Source organism: Bufo bufo, chromosome 2, assembly GCF_905171765.1.
Source record: "Bufo bufo chromosome 2, aBufBuf1.1, whole genome shotgun sequence".
Classification (NCBI taxonomy): domain Eukaryota; kingdom Metazoa; phylum Chordata; class Amphibia; order Anura; family Bufonidae; genus Bufo; species Bufo bufo.
Window position 1 is genome coordinate 287238118 of NC_053390.1, and position 25427 is coordinate 287263544.

Below are 25427 nucleotides of genomic sequence, written 5' to 3' on the forward strand. Positions count from 1 at the left end.
TATGCTTTCTGTTGTTAATTCTGCTGTGTGATTGAGCTTACCTTACATTCATTTACTGAATCTTAAAGGTAAATTTTCTTTTCTGCTTCTGTGAACACAACATATAACTGTTATATGACATTCAGAAACATGAAGTCACTGTGAATAATTCTCTTTCTGTCTCTAATATATAAAGATAGGAACTGTATTAAATGTATTGGCAAGTCTAGCTATATAAACATGTAAGTCATATTAGCAACCTAGGACAGGTCTTAGCTGGCCAGCTACAGTGCTCCACATTTGGGTGAAGCAGCAGATATGCATGTGTGTATGCTGTTTCATTCAAGTCTATGGGACTGTGGAGATTGTGAGAAAACCCTTGGCTATCTCCTTCAGCCTCATATAGCTGAATGGAGTGGTAGTGTGCATGCATGACCGCCACTCCAGTCAGATGGGGGGAGCAGAAGCTCCCAATTTTGTGATCAGTGCGGCCCCAGCCAACTGACCTCTGCTGATCAGACACTTATCCCCTACCCTTTAGATAAGGGATAAGTTGTCTTAATTGGACAACTCCTTTAATGATGTAGCTGTCAAGCAGAATAGACCATGTCTGTACCTCTGTACTTCCTGTCCTTCTGTGCACTGGTGAAGCAGTTTTCTCTAAGTATGTGACACATGTCCGCATTCCAGGATTAACTGTTTAAAAGCATCCAGTATGTGTCACAGGATATAGGAAGGAACTAGTAACGGGACAGGTTGCTCTACATCCTGTGTCTTCACTTCCATAATAACACATCCAATTCATTAACCTTTTACAAGTGTCACCTACACATCTGTGTGCATTTGACTTTACCATTATTCATGGTGCTTGCCATTAAGCTGATACGATCTCTACATTCTTCTCTTCTCTGGTAATCTCCATCAACTGTTGGTATCTCCTTTTTGCAGGGTCTATACTGCATCAAGAAAAAGGTTCTTTCTTAGCTCAGGAAGGTGAGCAACATACTTTTTAAGGTCTTGTGCAATTGTTGAATAAAATATGAGCTTAAGAGATGGCTCACTAAAATTAATGCTGGTCTTAAAGTGTAACTGTAGTTTCAGTTTATTTTTAATATTTTAATATTTTGTAAGGTACTTTATTAGGGAATTAGGTTTCTTTGTTCTAGAAAACAGGGTGTAAGAAGTCTTCTTAGCTGTAACAGCGTTATTAAGGAGATTCTGTCTTCTGTCTTCAGCATTTTACTGAGCACTGAAGACGCCTGTGTATAAAATATAGTGGCTTTCAGCCTGCCCCCTGTCACTACCCCAGTCCCTGATTGTGTACATGTGCCCAAACTATCACTTCCCATCACCCTGCCTATCTGACTTGTTAGAGTGAAGACAGACTGAAGACAGACTCTGTAGCAACGCTCAGTTAGAGGTTTGCTAATAGGACTCTTTAAACCAAAACAACAGTTCCAATTTAAGCTTCTATAGGGGCAGCACCATCAGAAAAAATCCAAAGCAAAATATTTATGACCCAAAAAGAGATCTCACAGATCGAACGGATTGATTCTCTATTTGAAAAGAAATATGTTGTATGTTTTTTTAGATATGGAAACTAAGCATATCAATCTCTAACCACAAGAACATCCATACATAACTGCTTTCAACTGACAGAGTGGTATATGACGGAACAGTTGGCGGGTAGAGAACCCATTGTATTGTCATTATTGCTTCATTCAAGTTACTCTTAAGGCTGATTCACACTATCGCTCTGGGTTCAGGAAACACAGTCCGCTTGTTGGACGGATCTCCTAGACAGACTTCAGCAGACCTGACCCGAATTGACTGTGTCATAGTGTTTTATGAGGCAGTCAGGTCTTATCGGATTGTGGCGCTATGATACGGTGCTCACATCATTATGTGAGTACAGTACAACAGACCCATGCTCAGATAGGAATGGACTGTATTAGAAAACACTATAATGCCATTAGTTCTGGTCAGGGGAGCAGCGGCCGCCATGTGGACTGTGTTTCCCAGACTGAGCACAGTTGTGTGAATTATTGTTCATTTATGTCCTTTGTTATCTTCTACATTAATTCTGTAAATCTGGTGGTGCGTCTGGTGGTGCGCTAGGGGGTTGGGGTGAGTTGCAGTTCACAAATGGGGGAGGGTTGGAAAATATTTACAAAATATTTACATCATATCCTTGAATTATTGGTGTATGAAAGGGCATTTTTTTCCTTGACTGCTTTATCATGTTATTATATATACATGCTACTGTTTGTTTATTTAGGTATAAATACTAGGAAGGGACCTATAGGCCCAATGGGTACTCCAGAAAGCCAGTGGTCACCAGGAATGACAGGTCCAGCTGGACCTCCAGGTGGGATAGTAATATTATCTTTTTATTTTTCGTACATTTCTTATCATATTTTTCATACATTTTTCTATTATGTTCCATAACTGTTTATTTACCTCCATATCGGTCTATCCTTTACTTTGCTTTTTCTTATGTGTAAATGCATTCTTTATATCAGTTTATTATTTGAATTTTTTATACTTGTCTATATATAATTTCTGCGCTCATGTATTTTGTGATAATTACAAGTGACCGGAATGTAGATGTCTAAATTGGATATAGATCCAGTTGTTCTTTGGCTGATATCTAACCTGCATGCCCATTGACAGACCTACATCTTATCAGCACAAATTACAAATTATTCAACTAAATGGCTTATTGGATAGAAAATCAACTTACTATTAAACAATGGGGGACATTTATCAATAATGGCGTAATTTGCGTCAAAAAATACTAAAGTTACAAATCAAAACTGGTGATTTGTTTCACGTCATATCACAAGGCGCACACCACTTGTAAAATCTGACTGTCAACTTGATTATCCGCCTATTTCTCTTAATTTGCGACATTTGAACACTAACAGCACTGGTAAATTGCGACTTTTGTTTCACACTTGGGACGTTTTTGTTATTGTTTTGTTTTTGTTGGATGTCATATTACTGAAAGAACACAGTTTTTTCGCTCATTTATATTAGATAAAAATAAACGCTTCCTGTTTTAATACTCACCTATCACTTGTTCCCACCACGAGTTGTATTCACTTTTCATAAATGCGACTTTTTGACAAAAAGTCTAATCTTTATGCCATAAATGCGACTTTTTACACAAACCACCACTACATTAGCTGGCTTAATTGGTCGCAACAATTTGAGCCATTTCTGCCCATAAGATGGTGATAAATGAGGCGTAATATCCGCCAGTTTAATAGCTCCTCCCACTTTGACATTTATAACTAATTTTTGCCGTGATGCATTCTTTATGGTAAAAATTCTGGAGAAAACAGTTAATATATTTGGTGCGGGGGGCGTGGCCTGACTGGCATGGAGTAAGGTCGCACACAGCTCCAGCTCCTGCAGAATCCTGTAATTATCCTGGCCATCAGTGAAGCCATCACAGTAAATCTACCCTTACGGATCCCCTGGGACACTCTGGGACTGACAGCAAGTCACTTGGCTAATATCTACACCGAGAGACCTACTGTGTAGCCAGCGCGACCGCTCACGCACGGCTGTGTGGAGCGGCCATTACACTGTGCCTGCACGCCGACGCCTGGGCTCTTCTCCGCACACCTGAGGGATCGGAGCGCTGTAGGAGACTCTCCTGGAAGCGACAGGCCTGTGGGGCTGAGAGAGGACGGTGAGTGCAACATTACCTGCAGAGTCGGCACCTCCTGATACTTTCCCGCTCGCATCCCCTCACGGGCGCCATTACAGCCGCGGCTCCCGCCTCCCCTGTGATCTCCCAGCCAGCGCCGGACCAGCTGCTGCAGGTTGGGCTGCAGCCTCTGGGATCCTTCTCTTCGAGAGGTTAGACCGCTGCGGGCGTCTTTGGATCAGTGCAGGTCAGTGGCAGCCTCAAAGTGCGACATTAACATACCTCACAGAAGGGACTACAGGCGGGTTTTTAACCCCTTGAAGGGACTGCAGACACCACCGGAAGATTACAGCTGGTGACCCTACTGCTGCAGGGCCCGGAGGAGGGGGTACCCCTGAGAGTACTGGGTTGAGATCTGGCGCTAACCCTGTGAAATCTTTAGCGTGCTGCGCTTGCCCATACTGGCGACCCTGTGTCTTTTTGCTCTCTGCACCTGAGGGACAATCACCTATATCATAAGAGGGTAAACGTCCTATATATGGGCCGCAAGACAGCCACTTCTGGAGCTGCTCTCTCTCCCAAGCTGATGGTGGATACCATGAGTCAGACAGAGGCTCAAGGGGCCAGTGCCCCCACTGGACAGGCGGAGGTTGATCTCTCTAAAATAATGGCTGCCATTATGAACTGCCAGACGACCCTCACGGTCAAAATAGACCACGTCCAGGCAGACCTTACCCGCCTCAGACACGACATCGACAAAGTACGTGAAAGAACCGCAGAGGTGGAGAGGAGGCTGGGGGAGGTGGAAGATATGACGCAGCGTGGTGATAATAATGTCCGAACACTCCAACAACAAGTTAGAGCTTTGATGGCGAAAGTGGAGGACGCAGAAAACTGTAACAGGCGGAACAACATTCGTATCATGGGGCTACCTGAAAGGGCGGAGGGTCAATCCCCGGAGGACTTTGCGGAGCACCTTATTAAGCAAACCCTGTCCCCCATTAACCTGTCCACTAATTTTGCGGTGGAACGTGCCCACAGGATACCCACTAAACCTTTGACGCCTGGGGCCCCGCCGCATCCTTTCATCCTTAAAGTCCTGAATTATAGGGACCGAGATGCGGTACTTGCAGCGGCCCGTCGCCTGAAGGACATTCGCTTCGACAATGCAAGGATATCCTTTTACCCGGACTTCTCCTCGGAAGTCCAGAAACAGAGGAGACAATTTACAGCAGTGAGGGCACGTCTACGGGAGAAAGGCCTCACCTACGCTATGTTGTATCCCGCGCGTCTCAGAGTGCAGGACGGCGACACGGCAAGGTTCTTCTCCACTCCGGAGGAGGCATCTGACTGGCTCGACCGGAGGGGCTGAATATATAGTGATTATCAGATGGTGCGACTGTCTACAGTTTTGAAGATGGCCAAGACATAGTGAGGGGTTGTGTTTGATGGAACTGTTCCACTTCCCCGGGGGTAGTTCGGTTATTCCGGGGGTGGCAGTGTCTAGATCGGGTCGCCCTGTTTTTCCAGTAGGAAGCTATTAGTACTTAGTTCGGGTTACTGGGCTCAGATAGGTTGGGTGGTCTGGGCAGGGAGGGGGGAATTTGTTTGCGGGTCTTGTTTCACCTGTTACTCATCTGTTCTATGTGTTGGTGTATTGTCTTGTGGTATGAGTGTGTGAGTGTCTGGCCTGGATGTCCTAGGATCTCTGCGACTTATGTGGTCGGCTTTGTTACTTGATGGCTACCTGCAACTTCATCTCCTGGAACGCCAGGGGGCTCAATGATAAAGTGAAGAGATCTCTTGTATTCAATTACTTGAAGAAATTTTCCCCAGATGTGGTGTTACTGCAGGAGACCCATTTTAGAGGCCAAAGGCTGATGGCGTTGAAGCGTCCTTGGGTGGTATCTTCCTTTCACGCAGTATATAGCAACTACGCTAGAAGGGTTTCTGTACTGGTGTCCAAGTCAATCCCTTTTCAACTACATTGCGTGCAGACGGATTTGTCTGGGCACTATGTAATTGTACATGCTGCAATACGGGGTAGGGACTACATAGTGGTAGACATATATATCCCCCCCCCCTTTCAAAGAAGAGTACTAGATTACATTATGGGGAAGGTATCAACTTTGCCGACTGACCCATTAATTATGATGGGAGATTATAATGCAGTGCTAGACCCGATTGCAGATACACTCCGTCCTCAAGCCTCACATAATAGGTCGCTGGCAAATTGGGCTGATGCACATGATCTGACTGAGGCATGGAGATTTCTTCACCCAAGCGACCGTCAATATTCCTGTGACTCGGCTTCCTTTGATACCTTGTCCCGTATTGATCTGGTGTTTGTCAACAGGGAGCTTTTGCCGTGGCTGTCTAAGGTGGAATACCTTCCGAGGGGTATCTCGGATCATGCCCTGCTACTGGTGATTCTGACAATGCCGCTGACACCCCCGAAAGGCAGTGGCGCCTTAACGCGAGATGGCTGGAGGTTTTACCTGTGGCCTGTGCAGCTTTGGAGGGAGCAGCAGATTACTGGGCGTCCAATGAGGGGTCAGCTAATCCTGATGTTGAATGGGAGGCCTTTAAAGCGGTGCAACGCGGTACTTTTATACACGCTATTGCCTCGCATAGGAAAGAACTAGTCAGCACTAGGACCAAACTAGAGAAAAAAATAGCTAATAAGGAGAGTGAATATACTCGGAACCCTAGCCCAGAATCCCGTGAGATGTGGGAGGAGGCCCAAAGGAGATATCACCTCCACTCATTGGAATATACTCAGAAGAAGTTATTATACCAGAAACAAGTGGTGTTCTCGGAAGGGGACAAAAATGGGAGGGCCCTGGCCTATTTAGCAAAAACAGAAAATTCCCAGACAGTGGTCTCCCTTATTACCAATATGGAGGGTGTTCAGTTTTCTCAGCCGAGGGATATATGCGCTCAATTTGCCTGCTATTACTCTGACCTATATACCTCTAAAACACCTTACGCGGGTGTGGATATTCGGGGTTACCTAGAGAACATCCAGCTTACGCCTCTCTCCCACTCGGACAGATCTTTTCTGGACGCCCCCATTGAGGAAGGGTGGGAAGTCTCCTGGTCCGGATGGTTTTCCATTAGAATGGTATAAGGCGGATGTGGATAGGCAAAGTAAGAGATTGTGGAAAACTTTCAATTATGCGTATGAATCTAACAGATTTCCCAAGTCATTCATGGAGGCGACCATTGTGGTAATTCACAAACTGGGGAAGCCTCTGGACCAGTGCAGCTCCTATAGACCAATCTCCCTTTTGAATGTGGATGCGAAAATCCTAGCTAAACTTCTTGCTAGGAGACTCAGGGATGTAATCTTGTCTGTGATTGATCCCGATCAATCGGGTTTTATGCCAGGCAAGACAACTGATATTAACCTTAGAAGACTGTTTACTAACCTACAGGTCTCACATGATAATGCGGGATCCCGAGTGATCGCATCCCTCGATAATGAAAAGGCATTTGACTCGGTTGAATGGAACTTTATGTGGGAGACGTTGCGCGGTCTGGGCTTCCCCCAATCTTTTATAAGGTGGGTGCAATTATTGTACCAGGCCTCAATGGCTAGGGTCCAGGTTAACGGGTACCTGTCGCGCCCTTTTGCTTTGTATAGAGGTACTAGGCAGGGATGCCCATTGTCACCCATGCTATTTGCCCTAGTCATGGAATACCTGACTCAACTAGTTAATGGATCGGGACTGATTGAGGGATGGTCTATAGTGGGAATACAGGAAAAAATGTCACTGTACGCTGATGACCTACTGGTGTACTTAGCTGATGCGGGCCCATCCTTGGAAGCACTTCTAGATACCATAGATGGTTTTGGGAAGTTTTCAGGCCTCAGGGTCAATTGGACTAAATCCAGTCTGTGCTTAATAGACGACATTAATCCTGCAGATATAACTCCCTGGGCAGTTTTATCGGCTTAATGTAGTCCCCACTATGGAGTATATTACTCGTAAACTGGACAGGCGGAGGTTGGCCAGTTTGTTTCCAGGCCACTACCACCACGGTAATGGCCTGGAAACAGTTTGTGGTGACACATACAGAGGGTGTGGGGGGGGGGGGGGGGGGGGAGATACCTGGTCCCCATACACTCCACTATGGCGCAACAGGCAATTGCAGGAATTGCTCCACTTATCTGATTATGAATTCTGGCCTCAAGGGGGTGTGAAGTACCTTACTCAACTATATGCGGATGGGGTCTTCTCCTCATTTGAAAGCCTTCGCAAGGAATACAAATTGTCCCATACCTGTTTTTATCGGTACCTCCAGCTGAGGCACGCCTGCGAGACCCAATTTAAATCCTTGTCCTTGTGTTTAAAATGTGGACCCATGGAATCGGTGGCTCGGTTGAAACAACCATACAAACCTATTTAATCGCTGTATGTTGTAATCATGGAAATCCAGGATTCACCGCTCAGTCGCTCCTTCGAGCGTTGGAGGGCTGATATCCCAGATCTGGAGGCGTCTCACCTGGAGGAGCTGAGCTCTGTATGGAAGAGCACTGTCATTAGTGCTCGTGATCAACTCATTCAACTTAAGTGGATACACAGGGTTTATCTCACTCCGGTCCGTTTGCATCATATGCGTAGACTCCCAGACCCTTCTTGTACCAGGTGTGGAGAGCCGAGAGGATCCTTATTGCATATGGTTTGGTCCTGTCCTGCGGTGCAACGATACTGGAGTGACATTTGGGACTTTGTCTCCTCAAAGCTAGGGCTCCCTGGGATACTCTCCCCTATAGTCTGCCTGTTGGGATTGGTGTCGGAAATAGTACCTACTAAGTATGGAAGGAAGCTACTCCGCCTACTCATGTTCTATGGGAGGAAAATAATCCTTTTGAATTGGAAACCACCAAAGACCCCTACCCTAGGTGCGTGGATCCAGCTGATAAATTCTAACCTGCAGCTGTAAAAACTCACTTTTGCAGCAAGGGGGACTCCTGATAGATTTGATCAGATCTGGGGATTGTGGTTAAGTGCACAGGGTACTATCTGAGTTTATGTGCGGGTATTCGGGAATCCAGGTTGTATGAGTGTGCGTGTGGATGTTTGTCTGGTCCTGTACTTGCTAATACGCCATAATATTACGGGACTGCTGAACGGTTTTATCGACATTAAGACATTGTTTGCTTTATTGTTCTTCCCGGCCAGTGTTCATTGCATGGGTACTGGACCTTGGTCTTGTTGTTCACTTGTCTTGTGATGTATTCCCTCTGGGATGCTCTTTGTATTTGAAATGTGTTCTATAAATAAATACAATTAAAAAATATATATTTGGTGAAAATCAAAACGCCATTCTTTTTGGTGCATTTTAAGACATAATTCTGGTGCAACATGCTTAGTAAATCTCCCCCAAAGTTTTACTAGCACTATAGCAGGGGGAGAAGGGGCTGGCGGGACATGTGCCCCTGGTGCTGGGAGGTAGTGGTGAACACACACATATACCCTGGATGGGTTATTTAGACATAGTACTAGATCAGCAAACTGCATTTCCCTGAGGTGAAAGAAAGTCTAGCTGTGACTGGTTTTAATATTACAATACCACATTGTATGTTTATATGGCCTGAACATATGATACATTCTGTACATTACATAGTAGTAGGGGAAGCAAAGACACAGCAAAAAAATGCAGCACACACAAGTATACATGAGTAAAGGAAAGCCGTGTCCAAAACAGGAATACAGTCTTGAAGGTAGAAAGTAGTAATTGTTGGCTACTGGTTAAGGAACAAGCATGTAAGAGGGAAACAAAGGTAAGCATTTGAAAATGGATGAGTTTTCAGGACCTATTCAAGATTTTTTGAAGGTAGGTGCAGTTCTGACAGGACGGTAGAAAGAGTTCCAGTGACTGAGGGCAGCTCAAGAGAAAACAGAGAATAAGGGACCATTTACATGGGCTGAACGAGCAGACAATTATGGGGAAGGAACTGTTTGTTCCCAATAATTGCCTGATCATTGGAAGAGGTAAAAGCTGCATTTGCAGTGAGCCCCTGAGGAGCCGGTGCATAGGATGGGAGTGGTAGTAGCCCTGATGAGATGTTGTGTCACGGTGTACTCCCTAAGGCCATTGCACTCTGGGGATCGGTGCAGTGTAAAAATGTAGTTTGAAGAATCAGCACAGAAGTATAAGAGTCTCTTTTGCCTAAGTGCAAAATATGTAACCAACATTAGTCTAAGTGGTGCATGCGCTCTATGTCTCTCTGCACGCCAGACCGCCCAGCTGATGTCTCCTTGCTGGTCTAGCTGTATCACTCCATGTGCTCTCCACAGCTTAGTGCCACTTGACGATACACTGTTATAGATGTATTTTTGGATACAATGTTCAAAAATGGGTTTCGGAACCTCCTTGTTCCTTCCTCAGTGGCTAAAATGGTAATAGACCGATCTCGGCAGCAGTGAACAACCCCGAGAGCAGTACTACATGGAACAACAAGGCGCAACATCACCTGAAGACCTGTGAGGAGCGAGACGTTTGTACAATTCACTAACTTTTTGAACATTAATATTGTCCAAAGAAGCTAGTGACTTGACTCACAGATAACGGGAAAATTACCTAGATCCCAATATGAACAAACAAACTTGAACTAAGGTGGATATATACAATCTAATTATTAGGGACACTGTGTTATAGCTATATCTTGTTTTTTTAAGTGATTTTAATCTATATTTACCTAACCAGTAAGATGGAACCATAAAAGTGTGGGCCCCATGTACGGTTCTACAGAGGGGCTAACGCTGTACATTTTTATTTATATTTTTGGGTTTATTCCATATATAAATTTGTATACATATATTTGAAATATATTTAGTTTTATATATTAAATACTATTTCATCTACAATCACTGGAGCTGGTATTATGTTGGTTACAAGTGCATGTAATCAGTTAAAGGGTCGTGGCTAGAGATGAGAAAAAATGTGTTTTCATGTTCGGCGTACAAGGTTCGGGTTCAGGTTATCTAAGAATTCCGTTATGGATTTCGCTACCACGGACAATAACTTTTAAAGTGCAGTTTCTGGCACCAGTCGAGGACGTATGGTGGCAGGTTGGATGGCAAAAGATTAGCAATTGCAGGCATTTGTGGGAGTGTCCACTGTAAGATTCTAATTTGAGCTTTGACTGGCCTAGTAGTGGTACTTGGTGATGGGTGTCTGAGCTGTAGTCCCCCACCTTGCAGCAGTGTCTGTAAAGCTGTATTCACTCTGCTGTCTTATTATACAGACGCTTTCTTGAAGCTGTATTTTGCTGGTCTCTCTCTGGAGTTTTGGTCTCACAGGAAAAAAAATAACTGGTTCCCAAGAGCAGGAGCTCTGGTATGTGCTCCTCATCTCTTCAAACTCCCCCTCCTAGCAGGAAGCAGGACAAGTCGCTTGTACGATTACAGGAGGACAGGGTGGTTAGCCCTGTTTCTGCCAATCTTTGCCAACCATACTTCTTCTTAATGGTACTCACGGCCAAAACATGAAATAAATAACATACAACACATAACTATATACACTCACCTAAAGAATTATTAGGAACACCATACTTTCTACGTGGCATTGATTCAACAAGGTGCTGATAGCATTCTTTAGAAATGTTGGCCCATATTGATAGGATAGCATCTTGCAGTTGATGGAGATTTGAGGGATGCACATCCTGGGCACGAAGCTCCCGTTCCACCACATCACAAAGATGCTCTATTGGGTTGAGATCTGGTGACTGTGGGGGCCATTTTAGTACAGTGAACTCATTGTCATGTTCAAGAAACCAATTTGAAAAGATTCGAGCTTTGTGACATAGTGCATTATCCTGCTGGAAGTAGCCATCAGAGGATGGATACATGTTCTCATTCTGTTTACACCAAATTCGGACTCTACCATTTGAATGTCTCAACAGAAATCGAGACTCATCAGACCAGGCAACATTTTTCCAGTCTTCAACAGTTCAATTTTGGTGAGCTTGTGCAAATTGTAGCCTCTTTTTCCTATTTGTAGTGGAGATGAGTGGTACCCGGTGGGGTCTTCTGCTGTTGTAGCCCATCCGCCTCAAGGTTGTGCGTGTTGTGGCTTCACAAATGCTTTGCTGCATACCTCGGTTGTAACGAGTGGTTATTTCAGTCAACGTTGCTCTTCTATCAGCTTGAATCAGTCGGCCCATTCTCCTCTGACCTCTAGCATCCACAAGGCATTTTTGCCCACAGGACTGCCGCATACTGGATGTTTTTCCCTTTTCACACCATTCTTTGTAAACCCTAGAAATGGTTGTGCGTGAAAATCCCAGTAACTGAGCAGATTGTGAAATACTCAGACCGGCCCGTCTGGCACCAACAACCATGCCACGCTCAAAATTGCTTAAATCACCTTTCTTTCACATTCTGACATTCAGTTTGGAGTTCAGGAGATTGTCTTGACCAGGACCACCCCCCTAAATGCATTGAAGCAACTGCCTTGTGATTGGTTGACTAGATAATTGCATTAATGAGAAATAGAACAGGTGTTCCTAATAATTCTTTAGGTGAGTGTACATTTACAGATACCCCCTGGTCTGGGGTACTGCACATTTACATGCAGCAAACATCTCTTCTGTATGGGGATGAGCGATGGCTACGGTGAATGCTTGTCCTCATACAGATTCATTGTTTATGGGAAGCAGATCCCTGATGCTCATAAACTATGTTTTTTTTTTTTTTTTAAACAGCCTTGCATCAGCTGTAACCGTCACCCTGTCCCTGTCCCTTTTTTTTTTAATCACTAAAAATAAGAATGCTAACGACCATCGTTAACCGGTGTTTTAAAGGAGTTATGTAGGAATGCAAAAAACAGAGTGGAGATTTTTATCCTATTTATTGTTCTGATTCGCTTAAACATTTCATTCTCCATTTTATTCTCTCCATTTTATTCTTTCCTTCTTATTTTTTCTTTTATCCCATGTGAGAACGAACCTGCAAGTCATAAACTGGAGCCCCGGAGCGCTCCACTGACACAGCAGAGGTACAACCAGAGAGTCCGTTCCCAGCCGGCCGCCTCCACACTCATAAACATGAAAGGAGGACGCTACAGGCACTCTGATAATCATCTCCCTGCACTGTCACTCTGAGAAACGTCATCCTGTTATGCCACCGCCCACATTTATGTAAACCGCCCACATCCTACACGACCACAGACAAGATACTATCGGAGGCAGCTCCCTGACTTGGAGTTACTACCAAGCCCCACCCCCACACCGCCCCTTTCCCGCCCCGCTGAGCCCGAACAGCGCGCTCAAACACAACACATAAATAAGACAGAAACAGACACCATGCTCTATATTTTTATGTTTTAATGTCCTGATGAAGGGGGCTGTTCGCCCCTGAAACGCGTAGACTTAGAATAAAGATATTCTTTACTTATACCAATCTGGTCCTGAGTCCATCTGTAGCAGCGCCGAACTAAGGGTCAATTTTTTCCTCTATTTGTGAATAAACTATGATTTTGGCATTCACATCCGTGATATTCTCACTCGCTGAATGAGAATTTGCACAGGCCAACTATGGGGAACAAGCATTTGTGCAAACATTCATTCCTGACAATCGTCCCATGTAAAGGGACCTTAAATGACGCAGAACCTGAAAAAGGCCTAAACCTAACAGTGAAGTAAATTCAGAACTGCAGTATGAATCCTGCATGGTAAAGCAGTATAGTCAGCACAGCTATGTCCCTGTGGTACTTAACTTCTGCACAATCTTGAATTTTTCTTTTATTTTCCACAAGACCAGTGAATGTACCTTACGAAGAACTAGTGCAACGCATACCCTTAATCCCGCCCCCCCCCCCCTTACCTTCCCAAACTCTTCCTTTTTTCTCTCTCTTTCTTACTTTCTCTATCACTTTTTACATCTCTAATTGTTGATATGTTTCTCAAATTTATTGATGCATATCTCACCAGCACTATAGAGGTAGACATACAAATGTAGTCAATTGAAAAAACTAGCCTGTTTACTTTAGAACAATCTGTCAAGGATAATATTCTAACCTCTAAGTGATTGTGCTGTTCATTGTGAGTAAATGATTCTCTTGTACTATGCATTGTTTGTATTGCAATATATCTTTTAATAATAAAAAGAGATTTGACACATATGTCCCTGTGGTACAAAGAAACTTCACTTATACAACACATTTGTAATATTTCTTTCTCATCTCACGTCCCACTCAACATTTTCCCATTATTCTACAAGCCTGTTTCCTCTGTGATTCTGAAAGCACTGGCATACAGTACAACAATGGGCATAACTGTTTGTAGTGACCCTGCAGAATAAATGTCTATGGAGTAGAGAACATTAGGACTTTATATTATTACTTGGTCTCTCTGCCTTGGGGAACAGATGACAAATGTGTGGCAATAAAAAGGAACTTCAATTCCTTCAGTTGTGCTCATACAAGTAGCTGGGGGCGTTTTCCTATGGTGCATTCAACATAAAGCACGTTGGAATATAACTCAGCACTGGTACAGATGACTGACTGTACAGCAATTTCTAGCCTTTATTCCTATGTAACTACAGCAAATAGTCTCAACATATTGAACCTTAAAGCCTGGACGTATCTACATGCTATCCTTTTCACATGTAAATACATTTAGATCCTAGATCTTCTTATCTGAGCAAAGACTCAACCATTCAGGTACAATATACTGTATATAGTAGGTAGTATTTTCAGGCTTGTATAAGATGTTTAAGTGTACAATAAAGACATCTTAACCTCATTCATATTGAACTATGCGGGTCTGACTGATGGCGCCACTGTTGGTCAGCTGTCTGAAAAGGCCACAGCGCTCTGGTGAGCACTGTAACCTCTTCCTAGTCCAGTGACGTCACTTCCATTGGTCATATGGACCATGTGCAGCTCAGTTCCTTTCAAGTAAATGGGACTGTACCAAGCACAGCTGCTATATAATGCACGGGGCTGTGCTTGGTAAGTAAGTATGTAAGCTGCCTCTTCAAATGGCTGATCGGCAGGGTTGCTAGGTTTCAGACCCTTACCGATCAGATATTGATGACCTATCCTTAGCATAAGTCATCAATATTCTACTCCCAGAAAACTTCATTAACACACCCTTCAGCTTCCAGACAGTTAAAGGGATTCTGTCATGACATTTTAGGCCTATAACCTAAACATATGGCCAGGTCCGTCCAAATAGCATGAATCCGAAACTGTACTTATTAAATGTGCCTGTGGCTCTATTAGCACATAAAACAGGTTTTTATAACCTGTCATTCACCTACCTAAGGTGCCCAAGGGGACGTCGCTCCATACAGGGTGCCCGGCTGCAGCCATCTCCATCTGGTGCCCAGCGCCGCCTTCCCACTAGAAATCGCCGCCCTCCCTGTCTATAGTGCCGCCTTGCTCACCTCAGCCCCGCCTCCGCAATCGTCCGGTCCCTCTGCCAGATCCCGCGCGTGCGCACTAGGCATAACCTGAGGGACCGGACGATTGTGGAGGCGGCGCTGAGGTGAGGAAGGCGGCACTATATTCACCTTAGGTAGGTGAATGACAGGTTATAAAAACCTGTTTTATGTGCTAATAGAGCCACAGGCACATTTAATAAGTACAGTTTCGGATTCATGCTATTTGGACGGACCTGGCCATATGTTTAGGTTATAGGCCTAAAATGTCATGACAGAATCCCTTTAAGTAACACTCAAACATGGCAGATGACAAAAATATTGCAATTGTGAACAAAATGCTAATAAACCTGCAAAAAAAACAGTAAAGATCCTTACAGATATGTTCATATCTGCCTAATGCAATAAGCTGGTTTGTGGGGTCTAGTATACTGATGAAAGGCATCAGCTGAGATGAAAAAGTGTTGAAAATGCTAAGAAAAACTGAAATCATGCAAACTGAATTTGGATTTCACAGTTAATTATCGAACATTGGGAATTGTATATTCCCAAAGGACTTGTCAGTGATCAAGAAGAAAATGTAGGTCTGGGAAACTGCTGCTTTCTCCCCCTAGTGGTGGATGTTATTTTTGTTATGCAGTGCATTCAGACCCTTTCACGTTTTCACAAAAAAAAAGTTCAACATTTCCCCATCATTCTTTATTAAATACCCCATAATGAGAAAGTTAAAACAGAATGTTAGAAACTTAGCAAATTTATTAAAAAGGAAAAACTAAAATCATGCATTGACATAAGTATTCAGACCCTTTCCTCAGTACTTAGTTGAAGCACCTTTGGCAGTGATTACAGCCTCCAGTTTTCTTGGGTATGATGCCACAAAGTTTGCACATCTAGATTTGAAAATTTTCTGCCATTTTTCTTTGCAGATCCTCTTAAGCTCTGTCAGGTTGGATAGGGACCGTTGGTGGACTGCCATTTTCAGGTCCCTCTTGGTTCAAGTCAGGGCTCTTGTTGGGCCACTCAAGGACATTCTCAGAGTTGTCCCTAAGCCACTCCTGTGTTGTCTTGGCTGTGTTCTTAGGGTCATTGTCTTGTTGGAAGCCAAACCTTCAACCCAGTCTGAAGTACAAAGCATTCCGGATCAAGTTTTCATTAAAAGTATCCTGTCATGTTGAACATGGTGCCTGAGCTGCAGACAGCAGATTATAGAGAAGGAGGAGCTGAGCAGAATGATATATAGTTATATGGGAAAAGATTGGGACCATGGGTGGACAGCCATTTTCAAGTCTCTCCAAAGATGTTTGATTGGGTTCAAGTCAGGTCTCTGGCTGGGCCACTCGAGAACAATCACAGAGTTGACAAATCGTCTCCATCTGGTGTGACTGAGCTTGAGCTATTTAGCAAAGGAGAATGAGCAAAAATTCAACATCTAGATGTGCAAAGCTGGTAGAGATATACCCCAAAAGCTGAAAACCATGTATCATTTTCTTTTCGCTTCACACATACTTGCTACTGTGTGTTGGTCTACCACATAAAATCCCAATAAAATACATTTAAGTTTGTGGGTGTAACGTGAAAAAATTTGGAAAAGTTCAAGGGTTATGAATCCTTTTTCAAGGCACTGTAGTTTGGTGAGGTGGCCAGCTCTAGGAAGAGTCCTGGTTGCTCCAAACTTCTTTCATTTAAGATTTATTGAGGCTGCTGTGCTCTTGGGAACTTTCAGTGTAGCATACATTTTGTGTACCTTTCTCCAGATCTGTGCCTCTACACAATCCTGTCTCTGAGTTCTACAGGCAGTTCTTTCCTCCTCATGGCTTGGTTTTTGCTCTGATATGCATTGTCAGCTGTGAGACCTTATATAGACAGGGTATGTCTTTCCAAATCTTGTCCAATCAACTGAATTTGCCACAGCTGTACTCCAATCAAGGAGTAGAAACATCTCAAGAGAAATGGGAGGCCCCCAGTGTCATAGGAAATACTTATGTCCATGCAAAATTTTAGGTTTTCCTTTTTAATAAATTTGCAAGCATATCTAAAATTCTATTTTTGTGTACTGAGTACAGATTGATTATTTATTATTTTTTTTTAGCACAAGACCGCAACCTCTTGAATATGTGGTTCAAGGGGTTGTCTTATTACAAAGTATTCCCTATCCAGGATATAGGATGTGTCTGATCAGCAATGGTCCGACTACTGGGGCCCACAACAGTCAAGAGAACCGGGGCCGTGTTGTGTTCCCCCACTTGAATGAAGTGGCAGACATGCATGCCTGTCTGCTGCTCCATTCAGCTCTAGGTACTGCCAGAGATAGCAGAGTACATGCGCTCAGCTATCTCCAACAGCCCCAAAGAATTGAATGGCGTAGAAGCGGACTGAGTGGGTCAGACGCTTATCCCATCCCAATGAATAAAGGATACTTTGTAATGGTACAACCCCTTTAAGACACTAAGGAACTGTATAGTGTAAAACCATTAACAATCAAAGTTATGTGGGCAGCACGGTGGCTCAGAGGTTACAACACCCCCGTTACACTTAGAGTGCCTTCCAGTGTTGGGGTCCTGGATTCAACATCTGGAATGACCTCTGCAGGGAGTTTGTATGGTCTCCCATTGTTTGTGTGGGTTCCTCCCAAAGAAGTGATAGGGAACTTAAATTTTGAGATCCATTGGAGACAGCGAGTAATGATAATGTCTGCAAATATGTCAGCACTATATAAGTGAGCAAATTAGAACAAAAATTGCTACATTACAGGTAAAAGTGAGAGCGATTTCTCACTAGCCTGCATTACCAGGTAGACAGATATTTTAAGCATGTAGGATAATACAAAATATAAGATGAAGCTGTACATTGTGATTTTTTCTTCTTTCATACTGCTTTGTTTCTGTCAATCTAATGATCATTAGAAAGTAATTAAACCCTAATATTATGGGAGAAAAACGGCTGGCACTCGCTATGTGGTTTCACATCAAACAACAATTTATTATACCTATACCGCTAAATCAACAGTAAAATACATGTTATATAAAACATAATAGTTAAAAATCCCCCTAAAAGATAGATAGTAAAATACAATATACTGTTATATTGGGTCATAAACCGCACAAAAATAAAGTCTCTTGGAAAGATGTGGTATTTCTTTGCCTGTTTGGGCAATGTGTGTCCAATTAGATATAACAAGGATACTGTCACTTTAAATGAAATGAAAAAATGCAGGTACTGTATTAGGTACTGCTGGGGGATAATATCTCCCTCTCTATGATTCTCTTCAGCAGTTCTTATTTAGGTAAGTCTTGTAGATTTCAGTTTTTGGATATGTAATTGATTTGCAGGGTAATTGTACAGCTTACCCACCCAGACGAAACTCCGGCCGTCTGCTTAGATCGCTGCTGCTCGCTCTCGGCGTCCCCCGCTCTCCGGCGTTTAGCACGTGATGTGCCTGAGTTATCGCGGGATTTGAAAGTTTCAATCCGAAGATCTGGTGAGAGCTGCAGAGTAAGTATAAGAATGGAGCGCTCCACTTGTAGAAAATACTTCAAATTTCGTCGGTCATATCCAGAAGCTTCTTGTTGGCAGGGATATTCGCTAAACGCGTTTCGAGGACTTCAATCCTCTTCCTCAGTAGCTATATCCCTGTTCTTGAATCCCCTCCTTTTATATCATCCTCAGCAGTCCCCAAAATCTGGGCTGGAATCACTTTTCCTCCTAATGCGGTTTTTAGTGCGTTTCTGTTGCGGTTTTAAAATCGCATATGCGTTTTTTATGGCATCGAAACCGCAACCTCTTGTTTAGTATAAGTCTACCCAAACACAGTTATTCTCCAATATAAAAACACATAATAATAATCAATATATAAAATTTATAAAAATAATTAAAAACAGTTTACAATATATCCCAGGAGATCAGTACTTTTTAAATAATCAAGAACTACATGATAGTAAATAACAGATACTAGCTTATAAATGACGTCAATGTGGTAAAGGGCCTCATCCTCCATAAATTCTGTTCTTATCTATCTTACAATGTTGGTATTAATCTTGGAGAATAACGTAGATGGTGGCGTGCACATCAAACAAGAGGGGACCACAGTGCCGCTAAACGGCCAACCGTGTGATTCCCAATTGAATGAGGGGCACACCACCTGATCTATAGGAATCCAAAAATTTCCAGTTCTGCATTTAAGCCAACTGGTATCAAACTTCCAAAGTTATATATTTGTTTGGATTCTGCCCTGGACATCCGCTCGATGTGGTTTCCACCTCTCCAGTGTTTATCAATTTTTTCTAGAGCTACAAAGGACAGACCTGTAGGGTCTTGTCCATGAGCTTCTTTAAAGTGCCTTGAGAGTGAGTGTTTATCGTACCCTTTCTTAATATTGGAAATGTGTTCCGATATCCTCACTTTCAAGGCCCTTTTCGTCCGTCCAATATATTGTCTTGAGCACGGACATTGTGCTAAATAGATCACGCTCACAGAGTTGCATGTCAGGAATTGTTCAATCTCCCACACAAAAGAATTTTGTGTGGAAGATACCGTCTTAGTATTCCTGGGAATTCTTGTAGTTTTGCAACAGATGCACTGTCCGCATTTATAAAAACCTTTCAAATTAGTTAGTCTCCCGGTATTCAATGTAGCTCTCTTTCTAGTTTTAATCGATGGAGCTACTTTTATCCCTAAATTGGCTGCTCTAGTATATATTATTTGTGGTCTGATTGGTATCATCCTACCTATTGTTTTATCTTGTAGTAGGTGGTGCCAATGCCGTTTAATGATTTCTTCCATCTTCCTTCTTTGTGTTGTATATGGAAGGATAATCCTGAATTGGGAATCTACTTCATTTAGCTCTGCTGTTTTAACAGTTAATAATGAGCTCCTCGGTAGTTTCCTAACTTTTTCCAATGATCCTTCTAGTATATTGGTTGGGTATTGTTTAGCCAGGAATTTATCCCTCAGGTGCATTGCTTCTAATTTAAATTGGGCCTCTTCGGTACAATTCCGTTTTAGTCTACGGAACTGTCCGAAGGGTACATTTAACAGCCAATTGGGCAGATGACAACTAGAATGCAGGATAAACGCATTCCGGGCGGAAGGTTTTTGATACATTTGCAAGACATATCAAAAACCTTCCGCCCGGAATGCGTTTATCCTGCATTCTAGTTGTCATCTGCCCAATTGGCTGTTAAATGTACCCTTCGGACAGTTCCGTAGACTAAAACGGAATTGTACCGAAGAGGCCCAATTTGAATTAGAAGCAATGCACCTGAGGGATAAATTCCTGGCTAAATAATACCCAACCAATATACTAGAAGGATCATTGGAAAAAGTTAGGAAACTACCGAGGAGCTCATTATTAACTGTTAAAACAGCAGAGCTAAATGAAGTAGATTCCCAATTCAGGATTATCCTTCCATATACAACACAAAGAAGGAAGATGGAAGAAATCATTAAACGGCATTGGCACCACCTACTACAAGATAAAACAATAGGTAGGATGATACCAATCAGACCACAAATAATATATACTAGAGCAGCCAATTTAGGGATAAAAGTAGCTCCATCGATTAAAACTAGAAAGAGAGCTACATTGAATACCGGGAGACTAACTAATTTGAAAGGTTTTTATAAATGCGGACAGTGCATCTGTTGCAAAACTACAAGAATTCCCAGGAATACTAAGACGGTATCTTCCACACAAAATTCTTTTGTGTGGGAGATTGAACAATTCCTGACATGCAACTCTGTGAGCGTGATCTATTTAGCACAATGTCCGTGCTCAAGACAATATATTGGACGGACGAAAAGGGCCTTGAAAGTGAGGATATCGGAACACATTTCCAATATTAAGAAAGGGTACGATAAACACTCACTCTCAAGGCACTTTAAAGAAGCTCATGGACAAGACCCTACAGGTCTGTCCTTTGTAGCTCTAGAAAAAATTGATAAACACTGGAGAGGTGGAAACCACATCGAGCGGATGTCCAGGGCAGAATCCAAACAAATATATAACTTTGGAAGTTTGATACCAGTTGGCTTAAATGCAGAACTGGAAATTTTTGGATTCCTATAGATCAGGTGGTGTGCCCCTCATTCAATTGGGAATTACACGGTTGGCCGTTTAGCGGCACTGTGGTCCCCTCTTGTTTGATGTGCACGCCACCATCTACGTTATTCTCCAAGATTAATACCAACATTGTAAGATAGATAAGAACAGAATTTATGGAGGATGAGGCCCTTTACCACATTGACGTCATTTATAAGCTAGTATCTGTTATTTACTATCATGTAGTTCTTGATTATTTAAAAAGTACTGATCTCCTGGGATATATTGTAAACTGTTTTTAATTATTTTTATAAATTTTATATATTGATTATTATTATGTGTTTTTATATTGGAGAATAACTGTGTTTGGGTAGACTTATACTAAACAAGAGGTTGCGGTTTCGATGCCATAAAAAACGCATATGCGATTTTAAAACCGCAACAGAAACGCACTAAAAACCGCATTAGGAGGAAAAGTGATTCCAGCCCAGATTTTGGGGACTGCTGAGGATGATATAAAAGGAGGGGATTCAAGAACAGGGATATAGCTACTGAGGAAGAGGATTGAAGTCCTCGAAACGCGTTTAGCGTTATATCCCTGCCAACAAGAAGCTTCTGGATATGACCGACGAAATTTGAAGTATTTTCTACAAGTGGAGCGCTCCATTCTTATACTTACTCTGCAGCTCTCACCAGATCTTCGGATTGAAACTTTCAAATCCCGCGATAACTCAGGCACATCACGTGCTAAATGCCGGAGAGCGGGGGACGCCGAGAGCGAGCAGCAGCGATCTAAGCAGACGGCCGGAGTTTCGTCTGGGTGGGTAAGCTGTACAATTACCCTGCAAATCAATTACATATCCAAAAACTGAAATCTACAAGACTTACCTAAATAAGAACTGCTGAAGAGAATCATAGAGAGGGAGATATTATCCCCCAGCAGTACCTAATACAGCTTGTGGACTTGGCTGCATTTTTTCATTTCATTTAAAGTGACAGTATCCTTGTTATATCTAATTGGACACACATTGCCCAAACAGGCAAAGAAATACCACATCTTTCCAAGAGACTTTATTTTTGTGCGGTTTATGACCCAATATAACAGTATATTGTATTTTACTATCTATCTTTTAGGGGGATTTTTAACTATTATGTTTTATATAACATGTATTTTACTGTTGATTTAGCGGTATAGGTATAATAAATTGTTGTTTGATGTGAAACCACATAGCGAGTGCCAGCCGTTTTTCTCCCATTTTATTTATTTCTCTGGACTGATTGAGTGAGCAGTCTTTCGGCTAGAGCACCCCGACCTTACTGAGGAGGGTGGTGAGCTATCCACATATCTTTCCATAAACCCTAATATTGCCTTATAAAGAGGGCAACAACTTACAATAATTTACACCAATATGTATAGTCCTGATCAAAAGTTTAAGACCACTTGAAAAATGGCAAAAAATCCTATTTAGCATGGCTGGACCTTAACAAGGTTCCAAGTAGAGCTTCAACATGCAACAAGAAGAAATGGGAGTGAGACAAAACATTTTTTGAGCATTCAATTTAATGAAAACAACGAATAAACTGAAACAGGCTGTTTTTCAGCTGATCAAAAGTTTAGGACCACACCTCCAAAAAAAACCAACCCCCCCCCCCCCCCAAAAACAGAAATCCAACTTCCAAACATGAACTCAGTAATGAGTAGCTCCGCCGTTATTGTTTATCACTTCAAAAATTTGTTTCGGCATGCTTGATGCAAGCGTTTCCATGAGGTGAGTGGGAACATTTCTCCAAGTGGTGAAGACGGCTGCACGAAGGCCATCTACTGTCTGGAACTGTTGTCCATTTTTGTAAACTTCCCTTGCCATCCATCCCCAAAGGTTCTCAAATGGATTTAGATCAGGGGAACACGCAGGATGGGCCAAAAGAGTGATGTTATTCTCCTGGAAGAAGTCCCTTGTCCTGCGGCCATTGTGTACTGTAGCGTTGTCCTGTTGAAAAACCCAGTCGTTACCACACAGACGAGGGCCCTCAGTCATAAGGAATGCTCTCTGCAACATCTGGACATAGCCAGCAGCCGTTTGACGCCCCTGCACTTCCTGAAGCTCCATTGTTCCACTGAAGGAAAAAGCACCCCAGACCATTATGGCGCCCCCTCCACTGTGGCGCGTAGAAAACATCTCAGGTGGGATCTGCTTGTCATGCCAGTAACGGAAACCATCAGGACCATCAAGGTTAAATTTTTTCTCATCAGAGAATAAAACTTTCTTCCACCTTTGAATGTCCCATGTTTGATGCTCTCTTGCAAAGTCCAAACGAGCAGTTCTGTGGCGTTCAAGGAGACGAGGTCTTTGAAGACGTTTTTTGTTTTTGAAGCCCTTCAGTCTCAGATGCCGTCTGATGGTTATGGGGCTGCAGTCAGCACCAGTAAGGGCCTTAATTTGGGTCAAGGATCGTCCAGGGTCTTGACGGACAGCCAATTGGATCCTCCGGCTCAGTGCTGATGAATTTTTTGTTGGGTCTTCCACTTGACTTTTTTGTTCCATAACCCTCAGGATCATTTAAGAAATTCCAAATGACTGTCTTACTGCGTCCCACCTCAGCAGCGATGGCGCGCTGTGAGAGACCCTGCTTATGCAGTTTAACAACCCGACCACGTTCAAAAAGGGAGAGTTTTTTTGCCTTTGCCATCACAACGTGTGACTACCTGACAGAAAATGACAATGAATCCACATCTTTGCACAGATTTGGCCTTTTAAAGGCATGTGGTCCTAAAATTTGGATCAGCTGAAAAACAGCCTGTTTCAGTTTAATCCTTATTTTCAATTAATTGAATGCTCAAAAAAATTTTTTGTCTCACTCTCATTTTTTTTCTTGTTGCATGTTGAAGCTCTACTTGGAACCTTGTTAAGATCCAACAATGTAAAATATGATTTTTTGCCATTTTTCAAGTGATCTTAAACTTTTGATCAGGACTGTATCTCTTCGTGTGTGAGGTTCTCATGAAAGTTGCCCATACATGGAGCATTTTCTGGCCATAATAGACAAAGAATAATAGAAAATGTGCAAACTATGCATTCCTCAAATGCTAAAAATAATTTTGAATGAACCAAAATATTACACATCTAAGGATTCTGCTAGATGGCGATCTTGGTCTCGTGACAACTGTGACGCAGTGGGATCACAATGTAGCGGTGCTAGCATAAAAATGAATGGGGTCGCAGCACAATTTGTACAATTGCCATGACCGCCACAACCACAGAATCGCAAAGAATTTAGCAGTGTTGAGTTTGCGCCATGTAGAAAGCCAGATCTACAGCATGCCCAAAGTGTATCCTTTAACATAATGTAAGTTAGGGATCTGGATTTTTTTTACTTTACTTCCTTTGTCTTAACCTCCCAGATATCTTCCCATTACATGTCCTTTTCTAGAATTATATGCATTCATCTACATACTACCTTTAACCATCTTACCCACTAGGTCCCCCTGGCGCTCCAGGACCCCCAGGACGGGACGGACCAGCAGGTGCTCCTGGGGAGAGAGGTCCCCCTGGACCATCAGGCCCTCCTGCTCCAGCTATGCAGAGACTAGTAGATCAGGGTAATTATAAAAAAAAAAATATGAAGATATGTTTTAGTACAGCTGTCTTATTTTCTGTCTTGAATGAAGGAAGAATGACAAAGTTCCACATTTACATATACAGGTGATTAAAGGGCATCTGTCAGCAGATTTGTACCTATGAAACTGGCTGACCTGTTGCATGTGCACTTGGCAGCTGAAGACATCTGTGTTGGTCCCATGGTCATATGTGCCCGCATTGCTGAGAAAAATGATGTTTTAATATATGCAAATGAGCCTCTACGAGCAACGGGGGCATTGCTGTTACACCTAGAGGCTCTGCTCTCTCTGCAATTGCTGTGCCCTCTGAATTTAATTGACAGGGCCAGGCGTGGTGACTCCTTCCTTGTCTGGCCCTATTGATCAAAGGGGAGAGGGCACAGCAGTTGCAGAGAGAGCTGACCCTTTAGTAGTAATGACAACGCCCCCGTTACACTTAGAGGCTCATTTACATATAATAAACATCATTTTTCTTGGTAATGCGGGCACATATGAACATGGGGCCAACACAGATGTCTTCAGCTGCCAAGCGCACATGTAACAGGTCAGCCAGGTTCATATGTAAAAAACTGCTGACAGATGCCCACATCTTCCAATGTAGTAGTTCTTCTCAGTGTTTTGGTGAAAATATAAAAACCCCAGGGGTCAGGGGTTCACTAATCATGCCTAAGCATTCCACAACTAAGAAGATACTATCAAGACTTAGAAATTTTTTCCCAATAATGGTGCATTCATATGCGG

General features: G+C 42.8%; 1 protein-coding gene across 7 annotated transcripts in view; it reads left to right on the top strand.

Moving 5' to 3' along the window:
• EMID1 (EMI domain containing 1) overlaps window positions 1-25427 on the top strand; it is a 137253-nt gene that overhangs the window by 56126 nt on the left and 55700 nt on the right. For 3 of the 7 annotated variants that reach the window (XM_040416664.1, XM_040416667.1, XM_040416666.1), the window contains exons 7-9: window positions 928-972; window positions 2258-2347; window positions 24549-24668. In XM_040416664.1, the coding sequence (XP_040272598.1) occupies window positions 928-972; window positions 2258-2347; window positions 24549-24668 (255 nt within the window). The remainder of the gene's footprint in view (window positions 1-927; window positions 973-2257; window positions 2348-24548; window positions 24669-25427) is intronic. The other 4 variants (XM_040416665.1, XM_040416669.1, XM_040416668.1 and 1 more) reach the window with 2 other exon arrangements.